The sequence below is a fragment of the Caloenas nicobarica genome, chromosome 6, assembly GCF_036013445.1.
Source record: "Caloenas nicobarica isolate bCalNic1 chromosome 6, bCalNic1.hap1, whole genome shotgun sequence".
NCBI classification, from domain to species: domain Eukaryota; kingdom Metazoa; phylum Chordata; class Aves; order Columbiformes; family Columbidae; genus Caloenas; species Caloenas nicobarica.
In genome coordinates, this window is record NC_088250.1 from 9255008 (window position 1) to 9277198 (window position 22191).

At 39.7% G+C, this 22191-nt stretch overlaps 1 protein-coding gene across 1 annotated transcript in view; it reads left to right on the forward strand.

Annotated features, from left to right (window-relative positions):
* BARD1 (BRCA1 associated RING domain 1) overlaps positions 1 to 17810 on the forward strand; it is a 42058-nt gene extending 24248 nt beyond the window's left edge. Inside the window, exons 7-11 of the mRNA XM_065638052.1 lie at positions 3783 to 3891; positions 5355 to 5490; positions 6537 to 6629; positions 16632 to 16729; positions 17481 to 17810. Of these exons, the coding sequence (XP_065494124.1) occupies positions 3783 to 3891; positions 5355 to 5490; positions 6537 to 6629; positions 16632 to 16729; positions 17481 to 17810 (766 nt within the window). The remainder of the gene's footprint in view (positions 1 to 3782; positions 3892 to 5354; positions 5491 to 6536; positions 6630 to 16631; positions 16730 to 17480) is intronic.
* Positions 17811 to 22191: the final 4381 nt, after the last annotated feature.

Below are 22191 nucleotides of genomic sequence, written 5' to 3' on the forward strand. Positions count from 1 at the left end.
AGTTGTGACTCTGATTCTGAACGAACCTGTGGGAATGCGTAGGGATAGACCGTGGTCTTCAATTATGAATGGCGTAGGGGTAAAAACTATTATAACCTGCAGTTAATTCCAGGAGGCACTGGACCCATGGCACTGACATAATTTTCTCTGCTTTTTCTAAGTCAAGATAGTGCAGGACTTTGCTGTCGAAAGTGCAAGACAGAATGCTTAACGTCCTGCTGACAGCAGGTTAATTAAAACCATGGCCCTGTTTGGATATCTAAGACGGTCTTTCTGGCTACACAGATTAAATTTTATTCCTTCTGTCACGTTCAAAAAAGATTTCTGCTTACCATACTCTCAAAACAGAGGTGTTGACTGGAAAGCATCAAACTGGCCGTATTTCCACATGGGAATTAGTGATTACAATACTGCACTTGGACCTGGTTGTGGGACTTCCATTCACAATGCTGAATTCTTCTGTGGGCCTGGGGTAAAACTTGGTTTATGCTCAGCTGTGGATACTTCTGGTATCAAAGAGGAGCAGCTTAAAATTCCTGATTATGAAGTATTATATAGTTATTGTTTGCTTGTATCAGAAGCTGTGTGATCCTGAAGAATTGACAGGGGTGTCTGTAACCTCTGTCTTCATACCTAAAACTTCAGCAGTGTTGCACCATCAGCCGAATCCAATTTCTAAAGCTTCTCATAAGAAGTTCTTTGATCTGTCAGTCCTTAAGATATCATCTGTCATCTCATGTAAAGTCATCCTCGGCAGATTACGCCGAGTTGCTGTTCATTGGGCTCATCTTTGTTCTCAGCACAGCCATACTGCTCTTTGATTGGAATTTGTTCCAGCCGTAAGAGCCCTCCACTGACTATAGTACCTTGATGACTGACTAATAGGAGACTGCTTGCATCAAAGGATACAGCTGACTCTTGAGTGTTTAAATCAACTTGCAAAAAAGCTCACTTGTGCTCTTGTAGAAAGAAGTATGTCCTAGAGACCTTGTATTCTAGCTTAAGCACCAGAGACACTCATTTCTCTCTTGCAGAAGCAGTTGTGTGTGTCTTCCCTCTGAACGTGGAACTTGTCTTGCTATGCAGTCACATTTACTGGACCCGTTTGCAACAAACCCAGACCTATAGTAGGGGCATGAAACCACAGTTAATGATATTTCTAAAGATGTGGTGTTTGTGTGTCAGCGTGGATCTAATGTGTGTGTCCCACTTGATCCAGTTCGCAAAACAAAATTAAAATTTATTTTTTCCTCTGAACAAGGTAGAGAATTTATCTTGGTCTTCAGTTTAGCTGAATAAAGACAAAATTGAGCACACGTTTCTGCCAAAAGTTTGTTTCCCTCTCCTGTGCTTTTCCTCAGCTATGCTGGTACAGGTGTTCTTGTGGCCGCATAGATCTGGTCCTTGATCCTGATCATAGGGTTAGAAATAATATACATTCCTAATATATTAAAAACAGTTCCTCATGTAACTGTACTGATATTGTTGTACCAGCCTAACAGAGACCTGGGCAAGGTTTCTTTCTGATCGTGTTTTTTTACTTTTTGGATGGTTGGTGGTTACCTAACTAAAAAAGAGCAAATCTAGTTTTTCATCCTTTTTCTTTGAAAGGATGTGTAAATTAAAACAATACCATACTTGAAATCTGTTGTCTGGATGTGTTCCTTGTCTTTAGTTTTTATTTTGTAAACCATCTATTCTCCTGTTTCAGCTACTTTTTCTCTCTTTCCTTAAGCTCAAGTTAGTTGCATTTACTTTAACTGTGCCACCTTAACATCTTATGAATAGCCATTAATTCTGCAATGCTGCATAATGATGGGATAGCATTTTGCAACACGCTGGCAAGAAGCAACTAAAATGGTCTCAGAAATGGAGGAAAAAAAACCCGGTGATTTTTAAGAAGTGAATGCAGAGGGGGTAGCTGGAACTCTTATTTGTACAGTTTAATTGGCAAAAATGTTTTATATTTAACTGTGGTGGCCTATTTATGGTAAGCATTCATGAGGGTTTTTTTCCAGCAGTCAAGGATCTCGCTGTGGCTTGGAGGGGAGACACCCCCAAACCTCTGCTACTGCCATGCAGTGATTTCCTCTCCCTGCTTATTTCACAGCAAAAGGTCAGCCATCCAGTCCAAAGGTGATTTTAGACTATGTGCTAATATATGTATTTTTTTTTTCACCTCTCTGGATGCATTGTTCAAAGGAACTGTCCTGCAGCAGTCTGAGTCAAATACGGCCCTTATTTAAAGAAAGGGCAAGAGCTACCCTGATGATGCATGACAAAGCAGGAACAGCATGACAGTATTTAATGGGCTGCAACTCCCAGGACTGGGCTGAGATTTAACCAATTATCTTTTAGTCTGCAGAATTTGTATTATGCTAGCTCTTTGCTCATTACTAACACAGAAGAGCGTGGGGTTGGTAATATTGTAAGGTTAGCAATTGTAAAATGCCATCCCAGAATCTTCCGCGTGGGATTTTTGTGGATGGTTGTTCTCCCAGGAGGCTGTGTTAGTGAGCAGTGCTGTCGGGAGCACAGAAAGGTGCCAAGGTCAGATGCAGCTTTCAGCTTTGCACTGGCCTAAGTCCCCCCCAAGTTAAACCAGAGTGAAGACTTAATGATTTGAGCTTTTCTTTGAGCTGGGTGGGGTTATGGCCTTAGGTGGAATTCCCTATAAAGCTTCCTAGATTCCTACTCTGCACAGGAATGTGTGGCTAACTAAGAGACAGTGCGTCGAAGATGCAGTAGTTTTTTGACCTCTTTAAATGTTTCATCGTTTGATGACTAAGCTTGCCGGATTTCAGATACTGAGTCAGGGCTTTGTTCTTGGTGACAAGCTTCCCCTTCATAACGAGCTGTTAATTATGGCATTTGAGAGCCCGAGCTATGTGAGGTGGGGAGAAGAGGTTCAGCTGGCATAACCATTATTCTCGCAAAGGGTGAAGCGAGGAGAATGTTTCCCAAGAGTACTGGCAGATGATGATGTTTGCTAATGGCAATTATACCTGTTCTGTGGTTTCAAGCTTTCCTGCACCAATACTGTCCTGCCGCTGCAAAGTTGTGTGAAGAAGAGATAGAAGCCATGGCTGGGCTTGAAGTTGTTTATGGCAAATTGTATGTGTCTGTGTAATGTTAAAAGAATGGGGGAGGAAATGGTTCTTGGAGCATATCTAATAACTACAACGTGCCACCTAGGATGGTTAGTGTTCAACAAAATTGGCAAACCAACTAAAATTTGAACGAGTTGGCTATAATGTGTTCTGTAGAACCGCACACTGAGGGGAAAATGAGATGCATACTTGAATTTTGGAAGTGCGAGGGAGTCACAGTTCCCAGGTAGGAAGCAGAAAGCTTTTCCCAAAAAAGCATAGCCACATCAAGTTGCAATGTTTGTAGAATCTTCTGACATGTCTTTTGTGGCAAATAGGTAAGCCAAAAATACATTTTCTTCATTATATGACTACAACGTAAGATTAAAGCTGAAGTTTCTGAGTCTTGTAAATGATATCGAAGTGCATCTTGAAACAGTTCAACAAGGACTGTGGTTTATTTAACTGAACATGCTGCTCTGAACATCCCTTACTCCTCAGCTGAATGCAGCAGATTGTAGTTCAGTATCCATCTGTCTTGGATGCAGTTCTTTCTTGACGCTTTGTGGGTTTTAGCTGAAATTACATATTAATAAGAAAGTGGGAGGGAAAGCTACTCAGTTAATGTGCCCAGTTAGTTAAGAATCAAGTCACATTTTGTTTACTTAAACCCATCTGTGCTTGTTTTGCCAGTAATATATTTGGTCTGCGGCCTGTGGACTATGCGGAAAGTGAAAAGATGAAGTCTGTGCTAACGTTACCAGTGAAGAATGAATCATTTTCACTTAACCAACCCTCTGAGGTAAGAGTGTGTGTTTTTTGTTTCGCCTTTTAAAAAAAAAAAATCAGGTTCATCCTTTAAGTGTTGAAGGCTTTGACCTAAGTACACTACATCACCTGCCTTTATGGGTAGAATTAAAATAAGCTGGGAAACTAACTTGGACAATGTTTCTAGAATGTATGTGGATCACTTATAAGCTATGATATTCTGTGTTATAGCTTTATCGGGGAAAACAAAGGACGATTGTTGTAATATGGCTTTATTATAGGAGAATGAATGCTGTGTTATTTTTGAAGTATCATTGATTGAACTTTGCCGTCGTTGTTTTTCTGCAAATTTAAATTTGTTCTGCTTGCCAAACTGGCTGAAAGCAGCACCAGTCTTTGCTCCAGGTGCTTTTTGTATGCCTCTAAAATGCTGTTCCAGTACCATCCTTTGTCCAACAATGACGATATCAGCTCAGCAGCTGAAAACAGCTTTTGGAAGATTGTTTTGGGGATTTTGGTGTTTTCCCTTCATTTTGCCAAAGACTTCTCAGGGTTTGTGACCAAAATCAGATTATTCAGACTTAACAAGTTACGGCATAGTGAAATGCTTTGTGCTTCCTAGTGAATGATGATTAAACTGACCTGGCTGATAGGAGCACTCCCAGTCTGCTCCAGGGTATGCAGCCTGTTATGATCCCTCCTCATTGAGGTAATAAGACACCTATTGGCAAAGTAAACCATTGCAGCTAAAATGAATGAGGATATGACTTCTCCTCCCACCTGTAGCAAATGTAAGATGCAGCTCTTCTGTCCCAAACAAAACACTCGGGATTTGCATTTCCTTTGGGATGAGTGTGTCCCAACGGGTGGTTCCCAGCTCGTGTGGATGTACTGATCCAAAGTCTGAGGCTTCAGGCTGACGAGGTCTCAAAGGTATGTCTGTGATATGGAACCTGGGAATACTTCTGAAGACCCAAGAGCTGAAGTATCACATCCTTGTCAGCGTAAAACTTGAGCAAGCAGCTCCTCTTGCTTTGCATTAGCAGTATCTGCATAAAAATATTTAAGCATTCATTGCTTACAGGGCAATGTGTTAGGAACTTTTTAGTAAAAGGAAATGCAGGTGGTATATTTGTTGGTAATACTTCACTAAAAGCAGGAGGCTTTAATTCTTGGGAAAATTTTTTTTTCTCCTTCAACACTGTGGTCAGTAAGGCTGTTAACCAGCTAAATGTGTGCACACCAGTGTCTTTAAAAAAAAAAAAGCAAGGAAGAAAAAATTATGCATAAGCTAAATGAAGTACCTCTAATGTCAAGCTTTTTTCCTCTAGAGCTGGTTGTTACACAGAGATTTATTTACGGACCCTGTCCACTAAGTTTGCCATGAAGTGTTTTTCAAAAGGCTTGTTCTTTATTAAATAAAGGTGTCAAACAAGTTAGTTGCTTTCTTTATGTTTCCAAACATTCAGCTTATTGTTGGCCTTTCTGTCCACGCAGGCACTGAGCCCCAGCCAGCCAAGAGATGGACCCCTTGGTATACTGGGAAGCAGTCTTAGTTCGGAGCAACAGAAATTACTGAACAAACTGGCAACAGTTCTGAAGGCTCGAAGGTGTACTGAATTTAACAGCAGAGGTATGGAGTCTTGTTGAAATGTCACTGTGCAAATATAAGTAACTACAGTTCTGCACTTTATCCTCTAAGATACCAGCTGCAAAGGGGTTTTTTTTTTATTGCTCCTAATAAGTGCAGTTTCTGAAATCCCTGAATTATAGCAGTAGCAGAATGATGGTATCTTGTGTGGCACATAAAGGCATGTAAAGGCATTTAAAGCCTGCCTGGTTACTGAGGCAAGAGACTTCTGGAGGAGCCGCTGTTTGACAGTATATTGTCTGTTATTTAAAATCCGTAAGTCCTCAAAGACCTCTTCTCTTTACACTTCTTTTACCGACTTTAAGGTCTCTGCTCATGAGAGACATCCTGTAAGGTTTTTGTCTTTCAGAAGCGAGTCTTAGGTAGTTGGTGCCTTTAGAAAGAGCATGTCGCTGACTAGAAGTTGATCAATTTCTTGTTGCATGCTACCTTACTTCAAATTTTGTTTTTCATTAAGATGATGGAGCCAAATTATAGGGCTTGGGGTTTTGGTTTTTTTGTTGTTGCCTTTTGAGAGAGGTAGCGTTGTCTTAATCCCTCCTATTAGTTTTACTTTGGAGCACTGCTTCTCTTGCTTGTGAAAGAAATCCTGAGGTAATTTTCCTCTACTGTCTCTCACACCCTGATTACTGCTCCGGAATTGTGAGCCGAGTTCCGTTAGCTTTGTCTTAAAGCAGTGAGATCCCTTAGTAAGATTCCTTTCAGAGTTAAATATAACTTTAAAAGGATCTAAAAAACCACTATCCTATAAACCAGAACCTCCTCTGAAGATTTAAATGTTAGCTTAGAACTATAAAAACATGACTTTCCTTTTTTACAGCAAGTATATGTTGGAACTCACAAAATTTCTAATAGTGCTTTTACTCACTCGTATCTTAGTCTTAAAAATCACATACTTGTGCTGGAAAGAGTGGTTGATAAATTATTACAGTCTGTTTATTCTTTAAATGGTGATTGATTGCTTTTCAGCCAGGCATGGTTCTGATTTTTATGTGCTTTTACTTCTGCTGATGTGATCTTTCTTCTAGTAACTCATCTCGTTATCCCTGATGTTCCAATGCCAAGTACCATCAAATGTATGATGGCTGTTCTGACTGGATGCTGGGTCCTCAAGTTTGAATGTAAGTATTAAATATGTGGGATTCTTCGGGCTTTTTAACCAGAAATTGTAGATGGGCTTCCAGAGAAATTTCTTTTTTTCAACAACTGCCCTAACATCAATACTTGCTTAACATAAAGTTTGAGGGGTTTGTTTTTTAATCTCCTGAATGACAAGAGATTTAATTAAACACAACTACTCCTTCCTTGGCAAATGTGTGCATTTCATTATTAGATGTATTAGGTAAGTCATATCCCAAGTATTAGCGAGGAGTGAATTTGTTCATTGCTACATTAAGAGTGATTTGGAAGATTGTGGAAAATATCCTGGGAAAGGAGGAAGGAATGCGTTTAAGTATCTGGGATTTCTTATAAGCAGCTTCCATTGGAATTGATAGGACACTTTTGCTTGCTTGGGGTATGAGATTAAGTAAGGTACGGTGTTGCCTATTTACATATAAGCTAAGATCTGGTGAAAGTTTTAACTTCTAACCAAAGTTATGCTGCCGACTCCTCATACCCCCTGTTTGTGCTTTCTAGTAAAGTTCTCTATTCATTGAGAAAGTTGCCAGGCTCTGCGCAACCATGGGCTCAGGCCGGTCAAATAGATACTGAACTTTCGACACCCGTTTCTGTGCACATGAGCCCTGTACACTGGAGTGTTCTTCGACTAAAATAGTAACCTCCAAGATGACTTGCATAGTGTCCCTGTAGCATGCAAGTAGTTGTTCTTCTGTCACTTTTCGTGCAATCCGTAATTTGTTTTTACACAGTGCATGCTTTGCCATACAGCTGTTCTGTGGACTGACACCCCAAATTCTGCTTTCTATTTGTCCTTTATAATGTATTTCTTAGTGTCTGCTTTCACGATAGTTGTAAAAACCATCTTCTTCCCCTTGACCTTTATGGCTAAGTCCTTTTAGCTAATAAGTACACTACAAATGAGTTAATCATCCATGGAAAACTCACAGACAAATTTCATTCCAGTTTTCTACTGTGTAACTAAACATGAGAATATAAGGAATCTTGAATGGTCTAAATTTTCCGGTCACTAATGTTTATGAAGGTGCTGCCTAAAGCATTAAAAGGTGCATACTAGTTTTTCAAATCAAGCACATCGTCAGACACTTTGAACATTGAACTCCTTTTTTGGAGTGTTCATTTGGCTTCCAGGTAGTCAGTGGATTTGTTCCGTGCTTTCCTGAAGGCTCTTTTGAATTACTGTCCCCTCAGAAATGTTTGCTGCTACACCTACTGTTTGTGGCCCTATGAACATTTATAAAAGGAGAACATTGTGTTGTCTTTGTGCTGCTGTTCCTTCATATAGGAGCAGCGTTTGGTTGAATATATAACATGGAGAAATACTGTTTATGCTTAAGCGAGTAGATGGATTTAATAACCTCCAGATGCTTTGTTGATAAGCAGAAGGTGGTTCACTCAGTTCAGGAGGTCTGCATACCTTCTGTCATACGTGTAGGGTGATTTTCCTTTATTTCATTTTCTTGCTAGTCAGATGCTTAGAAAACTAATGTTGCCAGTAAAGGTGTGTGTAGCTTTCTTCAGCTGCATGGTAGGGAAATTTGATTAGTAAGACCTGAGTTTAAATCTTTGTGGAAAAACATTTATATTTAGAAGTGATTGGGGGAAAAAAAAATAGCGTGGGAATTATTCAGGGAATATTTTCATATTTTTTGTTTGCAGCTGAGTTTTATGATGTTAGTACTGATTAGTTCAATCCTGACTGCTAATGCTCCCAGCTTAGTAAGCAACATACTACTTAAAAGCGAGTGATTCTCCTCCCTAGTGGGAAATGTTAGTAATAACTCATGGGGTCTGATGCAGCTAAGTGCCTATAATTAACAGCACCACTCCATCTGTTCCCACCGGTTTGTTATTAGTCTTCTTCAGAGTCATTACAAGTTAAAGATTGTTATAACAAATAATGGGACTCCTGCTGATGGAACATTTGTCTAGGAAAAAGAGGTCTTTGCTCTTCTTTTCCATAATTTTTCTCTTTATTTATCATGGCATTTTGACTTCTATTTGGATAAGTTTCCTTAAATGTGATGCAAATAAACTTCCGAAAGTGTGTGCAGATTCTGGCTTCTGTCAAAGCCACTGCAAATAAATTGAAGGAGTTGCTTATAGTTCAGTGTTCTAAACCATTCACTTAAAGTAAATTAATGTTCAAAAACTTCACTGGAATATTTGAAGAAAAAAAAAAAGGCTCAGTGTAGCACTTAATGAAATGCTGACTATGCGTATTTATTTTTTTAACTGCAAGGTAAGCTGCATTTGACTGGTATTTCTAAAGTTAGATTTATAACCTACACATAATTATACCACTTTTTTAAAAAAAACACTGCGTGCGGTTCTATGGAGCTTCTGTTTACGTGTGTCTATACACACAGTTACAGTGTCTACTAGTATCGGTAGAGAGGTAATGTGGAATTTTCCAGCAGAGTTTGAGCTAAATGTAAGGCCTCTAAGTATTAGAGAACCAAGATTTAAATATGTCTTCAGTTTTGGAGTCTCCTGTTGTCTTCAGGTAGAAGATTAGGATGGAAGATTGTCACCACTGAGCAATATTAGATCTTCACAGAAGAAAAATTTCACCTTACCAGTTGCAGTTTCATATTTTCCATATATAATACACTGTCAGCAATATATCCTCTTTCAAAGCAGCATAGAATTCGATTGAGACACTGTCACTGTGCTCCTTGCCCTTGGCCATATCTTTCATTGGTTTCATTATTTTATTGCCTTCATTATTTCTGGGACGGTAATAGGGCACAAAGTAGCATATCATTATTCTTCTGCAAGTAGACTGAGACAAAGATTCAAGTGTCACTGTATTTCCTCTATGCTTTTTGTAGAGCATAGAATAGTGTAATTAAAACCAGCAGAAGCCTTTAATAGCTTTTTGTCTTGTGTTTTCTTAAACTGATTGTCATCTGCTAAAGCAGGGAATGAAAAATTATCTCGGTAACGATATGCATTGAAACAAGCTTGTGTTGGTCTTTGCAGCGAAGTATCCGGCAGAATTTTAAGCATCTGATTGCTTATTCCTTCATTTATTTTGCTTACCTGGAGCATCAGCTCTGATCGCTTAAAAGAATGCAAAACTCTCTACTTTTCCTGTGAGGGCTCAGAACGACCGGGAGTCGACTGGAGGAGCTGGGGAATTGCATGACTGACACTTCAAGGCAAAGGCATCTTTCTGCATTGCTCGGAGCTATGTGCCCATCCTTGTTTGGGTTGTTAGACAAGGGAGGTGCAAAGCTGTTGGAGCAGTACTGCTGCTTGGGCTGGGCTGTCTCTCTGCCATGCATAAATATCTTGTAGTGACTCAGCAAAGTCCTTCCTCCTTAAAACAGCTCAAAACTTTTCATCACCGGAGTTTCACACTTATTTTGCAGTTGGAGACTGACTTACTTCAGCTGCCTCCTTCTAGAAGAGGACTTGCAGCTCTGTGGGAGGTGGTAGAAATATCTGAAGTGCATGTTCCTGTTGTGTTGGATGTACAGCAGAGGGGAATGTTTCACGGCAATGGGATCTAAACCTCTGCGCTCTCACACTGTCTGCACCTTCTGGAAAGGAGGAGTGAAACAGCTTTGCTTCGAAGTTGGCACAAGTTTGGACCGAAGCTGTTGGGGTTTGCAGAGGAGAAAATGGGGATGAGGATTTCTTCAATGGGGTGTTTGCCTTTGTCTGCAGAACTGGGAAGTGGGCTGGTTCAAAATAAGGTCTGGAGGAAAAGGAAACAGTGTTTCCACTCCTGCCTCTGTTCTGTGTCATCCAGATGTTCAGTTTTTCATATTTAGAGAGTCCTTTTGTTCTAATTAACTTTTGGGTTGAAGAATACATTAAGAAAGCCTATTGTAAGGAAAACGAAGGGGGAATATTGCCTCATTAATTTAAAAGCGTGTGACAGGATCCAGAGTGAGAGGATGAGCACTTCCAGTTGAATTTAGCCTGCTTCTGCACCTCGGGAACGGCAATGTCCAGTCACTTGGATCAGCTTAGAAAACATCTGTGGCAAATGGTGGTTTCTTAAATAAGACAGGACACTCAGGGGTTTACATGAAGTAATGATTTTCATATTACATGCTTCTAGCTTCTGGGAAGTGATGTTTAAGGACTTCCTAAGCATCTGCTCCATCATGTTTAATAAATATCACCTGGATGAACTTGTTAAATCCCATTCTTAAGCAGATGCATTTTAATCTCTGCAGCATCTTGTGGCATTTCCATGTGTTGGAAGAATGGACTGCCGTTGTTTGACCAAATGAGATCTCTGTGTCACTCCATGAAAATCTGTGATTCTAAAGTTACTTTATAAGCATATAAGACACAATATAAAAATTATTTTCGGTGCTGTAGCAGAGACCAGTAATGCTGTCGATGAAAGCAAATTGAAGCTAGCCATGCCAAATTCCCCAAAGGCTTTCTCTCAGTCCAGATTTCTTCCTTTTCTAGGAAAATAATCTCAAGCTTTACTCAATCTGCATGTAAGTCTTAAAATCCAATGCAGAGCCAGCTAAGGTTTCTGTTGCAATCTCTACTAGATCTTGGTTGTGTAGTATTTTATCTTCTTTGTTGCTGCCATGTATTTCTAAATTACTCATAGCTGTTCTAAGAGATTTTGAGGACTAACCCCTGCTCCATGCTTTATTAATGCAAATCCAACAAAACTCCACTAAGGCTAATTGAGTTACTGAGAGCAACCTCCAGGTATCTGCAGGTGATTAGAACTTGTTCTTGGCAACCACTTCTTTTTGTACTTCATCCTGTTTAAATTGTTTTTGCTGATGCAGTTAGTTTCATTATAAACCAATAAGACTTACATGAATAAGAATTATAGTGCTCTGATCTTAAATTTTGCAAATAATGATTTCTTTATTTCCACTACTAGTAGCTACAGTTGTATCAAAGGTCAATTAATGATACCGTTAGAGTGGGCACCCTTTTAACCTGCTTGCTCCTCATACACTGGGAGGTGAGAAGGTAGGGGCAGCTGTTCAGTGGAGTAATAAGGATCAGTATAAGTAGTGATGCTTTACTGATCTTGCTAATGAGGAAAAAAAAATGAGCAGTATTCTTGCCAAATGTGGTGGCATCAAGCTATAAAATGTGGTGGTATTAAGCTGAAACCTTTTTCTGCAATATTTTCTAGGGACTTTAATGTAGGCTTGGTTTTTGCTAGGATTTGATGCGGATGACCTTGTTTATATCTACAAATTGCAAGTGTGAAATCAGCTATTTAAGAGGCTTTTAAACTTCTAATGTTCTGTTATTTCTAGGGAAGAACCTTGCATGACCCCTCTGCACAAATGCAATCTGGCCCCGGTGTGGTCTTCTGGCAGGCAAGCTTTGTTAAGTAGTGCTTGCACACTTGAACTAGGCATTGCAAAACAGCTCTGGCCCTTGTGAAATGGAGAAATGCCACTCGCCTTGGTACAGGTCTTGCTCCTTTTGTGATTAAACTATAGGGCCCTTAAAGGGTAGTTGCAATGATCACCCTCTTCTCTTTAGGGAAATGAACATGTTAAGTGAATAAACTTGATCAACCTCAAGCCTAGAAGGTCCACAGCACCTACTTGCAATAGCATCAAGGAATAAATCAAGATAGGTTGAGATGCCGAGTAAGCTGAGTGGTCTTATTTTATTGTGTAACAGAACAGATTTTTCATCAGGCTCGCCTGTAAAGAATGCACAAACAGCAAATATGAGAAGGAGAACAACATAACTGTGATCTCTGCCCCTTCCTAAAATTACATGTGTCCTCTCAAAAGTAAGTTTACTTTCCCCTCTGTTTTCAGAGAGCTTCTTTAAGGCTGTCCTTGTCCTTCTAAGATTGTCGGTCTTGTTTGGAAATTTTTTTTGCATAAGTACATATGGTGTCCATCTCAATTTCAGAGGAGAGGTGGCATAGTATTGATGGTGTCCTGATCACTTTTTAAATTAAGATAATAGCCGTTCTTTTTTACAATCCATTCATTTGAACATTGTCTTGGCATCAATTTCTCACTGGTGGCTTTTCAGTACAGTGCAGAACAAATGAGAGTCTGTAACCTCAGGAGTTCTGGGAATCGGTTTAACATGGTTCCTGTTGGAAGCCAAAGGGCGTTCTACCTCTGACTTCAATAGGAGTGCTGTAAGGTAAACAGAGCTGCTGGAAATTTCCCTGTAAAAGTAGCAGAGTGATGTACCTTTGAGTACAGTATGGAATTTTATTTCCTTTTACATGTCCTCTTAATCAGGATGACATTCAGTCTGATGGGGAGAGGCTATTAAAAGGGAACTGTCGTGTTATCCAGCCACTTATACACATTAGCAGCTTTAAAGTTAATAATGCCTACTCAACAAAAAGACCTGGGCTTTACGAAATGAACTCAGCTTAGCACTCAGTTTTCACAGAAAATAAAATCCCTAGCTGTAAAAAAAGGCAAGTTGGAAGGGCCTGCAGTGTGCTCTTCTGCTTGTATTTCTACTCTTCTGTGTGAAATTGAGCCTTCAGCCCAGGGTCATCCTGTGGTAGCTGTACCATCTCTTAGAAGAATGACAGAGCTTGTACCTGCCTGGTGCTTCCAAGTGACGCCTTGACACAAGCAAAACTGGTTACACCATCTTACAATAGCCTAAGTGAGGTTGTCTATCCAGCTGGAGTCTCTGCATCTGGAAACGATAACACAAAATTAGGGATCCAGAAGCAAGTGATTTGACAATAAGTTTGATGGGGGGAGTGGGTAGGAAGAATGGGCAAATAAGAACTGTATTTTAGACAAATACATGATGAATTGGGTAGAAACACAACTTGAGCCCTCTGTCTTTTATCTCAAATATGAGAACAGTACGATATTTCCCTTTTTTGTTTCGCTGATTTCTTTTTTTGTTATGGTGCGTGAATCATTTAATTCTTTAATACAACAATATGCAGGAGTTCTTGAAGAGAAACGAGCAACTTGGGAAGCAATCAGTCTGAACAAAGTCTGCACTTAAAGGACATACTGGTCTCTATCACTTAAATTATTTTAGCTTCCTATGCCTGTTGAGGAAACCTTCCCCTGTGGGTAGCTATTCCTTGAGTGTTCGCTTTAGGGCTGTAGGCACTTTCCTCAAACAGCAGTTGCAAACTGCATCAGGTTTCTGAGTATAGAGCTGGACCATGTATCTGATGACACGTGATGTGCCATTTGCCTTGTTTCATAGAATCATAGAATCATTTTGGTTGGAAGAGACCCTCAGGATCATCGAGTCCAACCGTAACCTAACCTACTCTAGCACTAAACCATGTTCCTAAGAACCTCGTCCAAATGCCTTTTAAACACATTTCCTTGTGCCTAATGCTCTCCTTTCTCTGTCACTGTCTGCATCATCTCTTTCCAAGTGATACTCTAACCACAGGTTAGTTGTGCTGCTGATTGCCATGGAGTATGTTGAAGCCTGAAGCACCACCTCTTCTGAGCTTGAGGATTCCAATGACTTTCTTTCCTCTTTCGCTACCTGCACGTAGACAAAGTGTTGAGTGAGACTGCTTGAAATGTCCCTGAGCACAGTGGTTCCAAAAAGCATTTGTTCTTACCTATCAAATATGACAAGACCCGTGAGTCAGAGCAAGTTCTGCTTCTACATCTTACATGAAAAATATGTTTGGGAATTGAAAATGTACTCTTTTTCCATCACCAAAAAAACCAGAGCGTGTTGCTCCATGAAGGGGTGTGAGTGTGGAGGTCTCATAGTGTTGCCTCTTAACATATTTATGTTAAACAGCTGGGCACTGAGAACTTCTGTTCATGGCTTTTTATGCTATCTGGAGTACACAGCTTTTATGCCACAAATCCGTCAAGATACCGATCTGTTCTGATTCTAGCTGGTTAACAAAAGTTAAAATTAATGGGAATGCTGATCATGCAGGCACTGGCTAGACATATGGTCTGTTTGCATATTTCCAGTTTTTCAAGGAAACAAATGTTTATCTTGTGGTTCTTCTAGGTACAAGGAAAACATGTAGATGAGTCTCTCTTCTCATCTCTCTTGGAGAATTGTCATTACGTGTGACAAGGAACTTTGAGGCATACAGGTTCCTTGGAGGACTTGGCAGTGTAAAATGGACAGATATATGTATGCAAAACAGACATAACCTATTTTGCATTTTCTAACATAGACATTCCACTAACATTAGTCACTGTCATGACTTTATTTTTTTTTTCAGGCAAGTAGCAGTACAAAAAGACATTGTGGGCTTTTGTATGCATTCAGCCTTTTATTACTTTTGTATCACATTCGCTTCATTTACTGATGCTGGCATTGGATGCTCAATTTGTGATGTACTCATTGTATAAAAACCTCAGCTCTGTAGTGAAAGTCCTTGAAATTGAGCTTTTGATGGTAGACTGAAATAAAACATGCTATTAATGAGTAGATGGTTCTGTTCTTAAGACTAGATGAGGGGGTTTTTCCTTTATTGTAAGTGGCACCTATTAACATCTCTATTTTCTTGGAGGGAAAGAATAGCCGTGTAAGTTAGAGGCAAATTGACACGGGAAGTCTTGTTGAGCTGTGATGATATAAAAAAGCAAACACAAACAAAACCCCCCCACTTTTAGATTAATTTTGAGTTACAAGTACTTTGAAAATAAGTTATCAGTATTCATTGCTGATATCAACAATGAATATGAAGGTGGCAATACATGACTAGGTTACCCTTCTAGTCTTGTACAGGTTCAAGTTAATTTTCCTTGAAGGAATGAACAAGTGCAAATAATCAATCTGATACTTGTACACAGAGGAAGATATTTGTTGTCATAGTATTCAGCCATTTGTGGTTTTCTGTATAGGCTTATCTTTTTTTGATCTAAGTACACTGTGGAGGACTTCTAGTAAATAAAATATGAATTCCCGTTGCATTTTATGAGTTTAAATGAAGTGGCAGCAAATTACTAACTGAGGGCTTTTGAGATGTCTCTCGATTACATATTCCTAGCTGTTGGCTATTTATTGCCATGGTGTCCAAGTACTTGGGTCAGTGATACTTCTCTTCACAGTCTTGGGGTTTCTTCCTCTTTTGAATCAAACCCCCACCTTTTACTTCTGATTTTGTTCGGTTTGTATTTTGTAAGATACTGTGGGTTTCATATCTGCACAGTGGAAATAAGTAAGAAACGCTGTGCAAGGAGTGAGGTACTACTTTAAAAGCTACAACCTTGACAAAGTTTTAAATTCTCATGGAACAGTTCTGAAAATCAGCTTTGCAAGCTTGCTTTCTTGGGTAATTTTTATTAATGAGTGCAATGTATGTGCAGGCAAACCGTTCCATCCTTGAGTGGGTTGACCACAGCAATTTTGGTTTCCAAAGTGAGGTCAGGTAGTAATGTTTCACTGATGTTAGCGATACATTAGCATCAGCGCATTCTGTATTTGGAAAAATAACTGGCCTTAAAACAAGGGAAAAACCACATTGGCTCTAGGAGACAATCTCATTATGCAGCACTGGTAACAAAAATGAATGCCACTGTTAAACCCTGTCTTAAATCTCCAGTTTGTGCTGATCTTGGAGACCTTGAAATCCCATTTGATTTGTTGTTTGAGGCCATAGCTGCTCAGAAACAGCTTTGTGCATGCTTTGAAATTGCTCTTTATCAGGCAATTGCTTCCATTTCATAACTGCGGAACTGGTTCTACATGCTGGCTTTAAGCTTCCAAATGATTAGCAATTTGACGTCTGACATTAAGTGATTGACCTTTAGTGGGTAAGAGGAAAAGCTAATAATTCCTGGTGTTTACAGCACTGTTTTTTTTAGTGTGCTACTGCTTCTTTACATCTAACTTGCATCTTCAACCACTGTCGTAACTTCTTTTCCAAGTTTAAAAGTAAATTGCTAAATCACACAAACTTTGATGCTACGTGCATAGTGGGTAATCCTTTTGTCCTAGTGCCACTCTTTTGTCCCTAAAATGACATCCAAGCCTCTGTTAAGACACAGGATCTCTAATCTTTGGCTTCCTTATTGCGGTTTTTGTAGGGGTCCAAGCCTGTCTCCAAACCACAGTTCGAGAGCAAGAAAAGAAGTATGAAATCCAAGGTGGCCCACGAAGAGGCCGGCTCAACAGAGAGCAGCTGGTGGGTTTTATTGCTTGAGACAGGTTATCGTAATGACCTTTGGCTTATGCATTTTCGCCCTTTGCCACATGTGCTGTTGCAGTAGGTGTAAAATTTTAATGTGGTCTTGTACGGAAATTTGATTATGTGCAAGGTGATGGAGGGAACTGTGAAAACCCATAAAGCTGTCACTTTTACCTATTAGTGGATATGTTGCTGTGACCTTGTCAGAGGGAACGCTGTATTACATTTGTGGAAGAAGCTGTATGGGACGGGAAGTGATGCTGTTTTGGCTGCTGTTTTCAGCTTTAGACCTTAGCTGAAATTATTTGAAAGTTGAAAGGAAAATGGTATTATTACTTATTGTTTCCATATAGGGCTACTTTTCTATTTAACTGGGTTAATTTCTGGTTACTTTCTGGATTACACCAGAAAAAATTGTTAAATGTATTGCTACAGTAGTTATAAATATTCCTAGCTCATAGGTCAAACCCCATTGTGCTGGACGATATTTAAACATAAGCAAGGATTTGCCATATAAGCAAGCTTTTCTTGATTGCACACTTACACTAAGGAACTTGCATGTCAAGTTACTGTTCTAGTTTCCAGTGTTGGATATTTTAAATTGGGTTTTTTGTGGTGTGTTGTGTTTGGTTTTTTGTGGTGTTTTGTTTTTTTTTTTTTTAGTGAATGATTGTTCCGTTCCACTTTTTTCCTGTATGGTCATTTGTGAAGTCCTGTATTTATACTTTTTTTCTTTTCTTCCACTTAGCTGCCTAAGTTGTTTGATGGATGCTACTTCTACTTTTTGGGATCTTTCAACCATCACCAGAAGAGTGATCTTGTGGAGCTGGTCAAAGCAGCAGGAGGACAAATTCTGGTTAGGCAGCCAAAACCAGACAGCGATGTGACACAAACCATCAACACAGTGGCCTATCATGCAGAATCTACTTCTGACCAGCGATTTTGCACTCAGTATGTAATCTATGATGCGTCTTCTAAATTCAAGCCAGAGAAAATTCGTCAGGGCAAAGTCTGGATGGCCCCTTCCAGCTGGCTGATAGACTGTGTGATGTCCTTTCAGCTCCTGCCTGTAAAGTGAATATCAGTATCTCATGAGCAAGGTTTTAAAATGTGATGAGTCTTGAGTAGTTAGAATGCTCTGGTAAACACTGGTCTCAAGCTATGATTTATGTTTTGCACTTAGGTATACAGGAGAGCTTTGACCATTAAGTGAGTTACTAAGATCGCTGATATGCTGGCATAAATGCTTTTAAAATGGAGGAGAGAGATATAAATATACTACATTGAATAATGTGCCTTGCGTTGCTTAGTATGCTTTCTTTTTGCATTTAACTTAAGTGTAATAATCACTGACATTTTGTAACTAATATCTTGCAAAATGAAACCTTTTGCATTCTTGAGTTAAACCAGCCTTTCCTAGGTGATACAGCATGACCCTGTTTCTTTTCTGCTTCATATCCATTGACAGGGATCTACTGTATGTGTCAAGATTTCCCAGCCAGGCCAGAACTTGTATACAAGTCTCTATGCATTTAAATATAGCCATTTGCCTGTATAGACATCTCTTCTGTCAAACAATATGGGATGTTTCTTTTAACTTCTTACAACTGAATTTTGCAGGAAGTTCTTGGCATGGGAACTAATGGCCTGAATGAAAACACCGTCTTTAAAAATCTTCATCTAAAATTTCTTATTTGTAGCAAGAGTAATACTTCATCCACTTCTGTCGTCTTTCACGCTCGACTCTATATTCTTGAGGTTTTAAGCATCAGGATCCTTATTAAATTATTATAATCAAAACTATTTCTGTAAGTCTGTATAGTTTCTATCATGGTTATGTTAATGAAAAAATTTAATGATGGCAAAAGAATTATGCTTCACTTTGCACAATTGTACTTAAACTTAGCTGGCTACATTGGAGCAATATTTGATTCTTCCGTATTTGTTACAATAAACTTTTAATGCTTTTCTTGTAATTGATTATAAGTTATTGTCAGAATCTTACTTCCTCACTCTGTGTGTAATGTTTTACATCTTGTGTGTTTCCCTAGTTTGTGAATTCATAATTTAAAAACCGTGTATTGTAATATACAATGAAAATGGTGGTTGTGGGATTGTGTTTTCTTTTGTATTCCTTGTAATAATAAAACTACTGGCGCCAGTAAGTTTGGAGTGTCTTATTGCGTGAGATTAGCTGCAGAATAAGTACATAGTCCGTAAGTGTCTCAACAGGTAAATGGAAACTTAAGTGCTTTTCTGCGCACTTGATAAAGCTGTGAAGATAGCGTATCCACCTGCAAGAGTAGCTCTTCCGTGTAAGAGAGTTGTTTTCTGCAACCATTGTCATTGGAGATCCTGTGCCAATATTCAATATGCTCTACAGAACACTTAAAACTGTACATTTCGGGTATAATAGGTATAGTTTTCAATAGCATCTACTAGACTTCGGAAGCTGGAGTGTCTTGATCTATCACTTATGCTGGACTGAATCATTGCTCTTCACTAAATGCAGTTCTCAAGTACTCGCAGGTCTGTGTGAGCGAGCGCAAGTGCAAGGCCCATTAATAAACGGAACAGCCCATGGGATGGATGTGTTTTGGGTTTTTGTGCAGATAAACACTGGCAGCAAATGAGGTACCGAGTCGATACTGCATGGACTTGGTCGTTTATCTTAACAATTGTACTGCATTTTAACTTGGCATTTCATAGCACATCAATATACCTAATGCGGTATTCTTTGCAAAAGTAGCAGTGAATCTCTGCAAAATTCTCAAGAATGGAGCATTTCTGCTTCGTACCAGGAAGAAATTTGGCCCATTGGCAATCCAGTTCTATGTCTCAAAGTAGAGGCAGCAGATATACGGATTTTTAAGAGCTATTGTTCCATGGCAGCTGAAAATGAGCTCTGTTAGAAAATTGCCATCAATTTTTATATATGTATATATGTGGGTTTTTTAGGCCATATTCTGAACTTTTCCTAATGCCTCGTTTGAATCGAGTCATGTTTTCAGGCAGAGTTGCTATCAAATCACATCAAGAATCTCTCCGTATCATACTGAGGCGTGATCCTGCTCATTGAAGCGTACTCAAGATTAACCCTGGCCCCTCTCCTTCGGATCTCATCAGTATTTCAGAGCTTGAGCATAATTAACTTCCGAAGGGCCTCCCAGAACTGCAGTAAGCAGACTGTGATGCCAGAACTGCAGCAGGTGTGGAACACGACTGAACCAAGAGGTAAGTCCACAAAAGCTCGAGGTCAGTGACGCCAACCCTACTTAATTTGCTCTTGCTCATCATTAAAAGCGGAGGAATAGCACTTGATAAAACATATCTTAAAAAAGACAAGTCTTGTAGTAAGGTTAAATCAAGTCCCTTAATACATTGGATGGATATTGGCTGGTAAAAGCAAGGTTATGAAATCACGTGTCGGGTGGTACGGGCTGTGTTTGTAGAGATGATTTCTCACCGTCTCTTCTAGTTCAAGGAGGGTGTGATGAAGGCAGCAAGTTGGAAATAGGCTCAAAATTGGGATTTCGTGCAGCTTGTGGCACTGCCAGCTCTCGTGGGTGCTGTGTGTTTTGGCACGGTCTAGAGAAGGGAATAGATGAGTTCATTGAAGAAAATCTGTTAAAGGTTAGTAAAGAACCTTAGCTATAACATGAACTTATGTTAGTATTCTGCTGCAGTGTATATGCTTAATATGCATTGATGATTGGGGCATCTGAGGATGCAGAAGTCTAAGTCTCGCATTCTGGATTATAAATTTTTTAATCTTGTATCTGTACCTCAAAAATGCTGTGAATCTCAGGCTAATGATTTTCAGGCAGCTTCCCTTGAAATGTATCTGTTTATCTCATTATTCAGCTGGGACACCTGATAACACCTTCCATAGCAATGTCCGAGTTTCAGGGACATCAGTTTAACATCACTAATAGTTAATATAATCTTTTTGAATGGCTGTCCATGCTTTAAGGCCGATTATATGAAGCCTGGCTGGTTTGTTTGCTTTGCTTTGTTTGTTTTTTATTTTGTGGTTGGTTTGGGTTGGGTTTGGGTTGGGTTTGTTTGGTTTGTTGGTTGGTTTTTGTGGGTTTTTTGGTGCATGTATTGAGGTGAAAGATACTTGAGAATATGGAGGTTGTTTCTTCCTTCACTGTCCTGGGTAGATCCCAGGGAATATAGCCACAGAAGAGCTCATATTTTGGCTGTTCTACCTCTATTTGGTTATTCATTTTCCAAGTTCTCATAGGTTTTTCTTATCTCTAAAATACTAATAGTTCTCTTTGGACTTTGCTCCTCTAGCTATAAAATAAGATCTGTTCTCCATTGCTGAACACTGAGGATTCATTTGTTATTTGAGATACTCAGAAGTGACTTTTCTGAGGTAGAAGTGAGCAGCCCATGAAAAGGCCTTCTCAGAGCAATGCAGGAAAGCCGGGTGCATTGTTTCTGCAAGTGTTTCAGGGAAACAACAGGTCAGCGGGTCACCCCGAACAGCGACCGCTGCTTTTGGTCTCAAAGTAGAATCGACATGCCTGGGAGGTGCTCAGGGTCTGTTGTCTCACGGTCCTTTTCTGAATTAATAACAAGCATGGGAGGGTCCAAAGACTTGCATCTCTCTAATAACAAAGGTCAGCAAATGCTTCACCCGACTGACTTCTACACAGCCTTTGTTAGGCTTGAACTAAAGCCCCTCTCTTCTGCTCCATCACAAGCATCTGAGCTGAGGTCCAGTGTCTTATTTAAGATCAAACTCAATCTGGAGCGGTTAATTTATGCTGTGGTCTTGCAACACATCAGCTCTGTGGCTAATTAAACTTGCAAGTATTCTGCTCAGGACCACGGTGTCTGTGTGGGAGCCACTGATGTGTTCTAAAACTACACGTTGGTGTGTACTATTTGGGGAAAACATGTAAACGCAGGGATCGTCTGGTCCCTCTGCCTGCGCTTTCTGTGCTGCTTCTGGTTGACGTGGGCTGGCTTTACTGTCAGGGTGGTAGAGGGAAGGGGAAAAAATTAGTTTATAGCTGCCAGTGGAGCTGCTGGGCAGGAGTGTCTGTTGTGGGCTGGCCTGCGGAGCAGCTGAACTGCCAGCAAAGTTTGGATGGCAGCGGCTTGGGATCTTGTTGAGGACAAGTCTATGAAAAGCAGGAGAGAAAAACTTCTCTTTTTTTAATCCTTAAGCTATTTTATACTTCAGTGCTGGAGGATCATCTATCTATGCTCTTGGTAAGAGGGCTTAATTTTAAGTCAGATTAATTGCTATCGGCCCTCATGTCCTTTTTCTGAGTTTTTTCCATACTTTGCAAGAAAAAGCAGTTTGATGGACAGGTTTGAATCTTTCTCACGATGGGGACTGCACTGTGAGAAAGATTCAAACCTTTCCACCAGACTTTGAATCTTCACATTGCTGACCACACCGTGTTGCAAAAGCACTGCTGCAACAAAGCAGCCTTAAA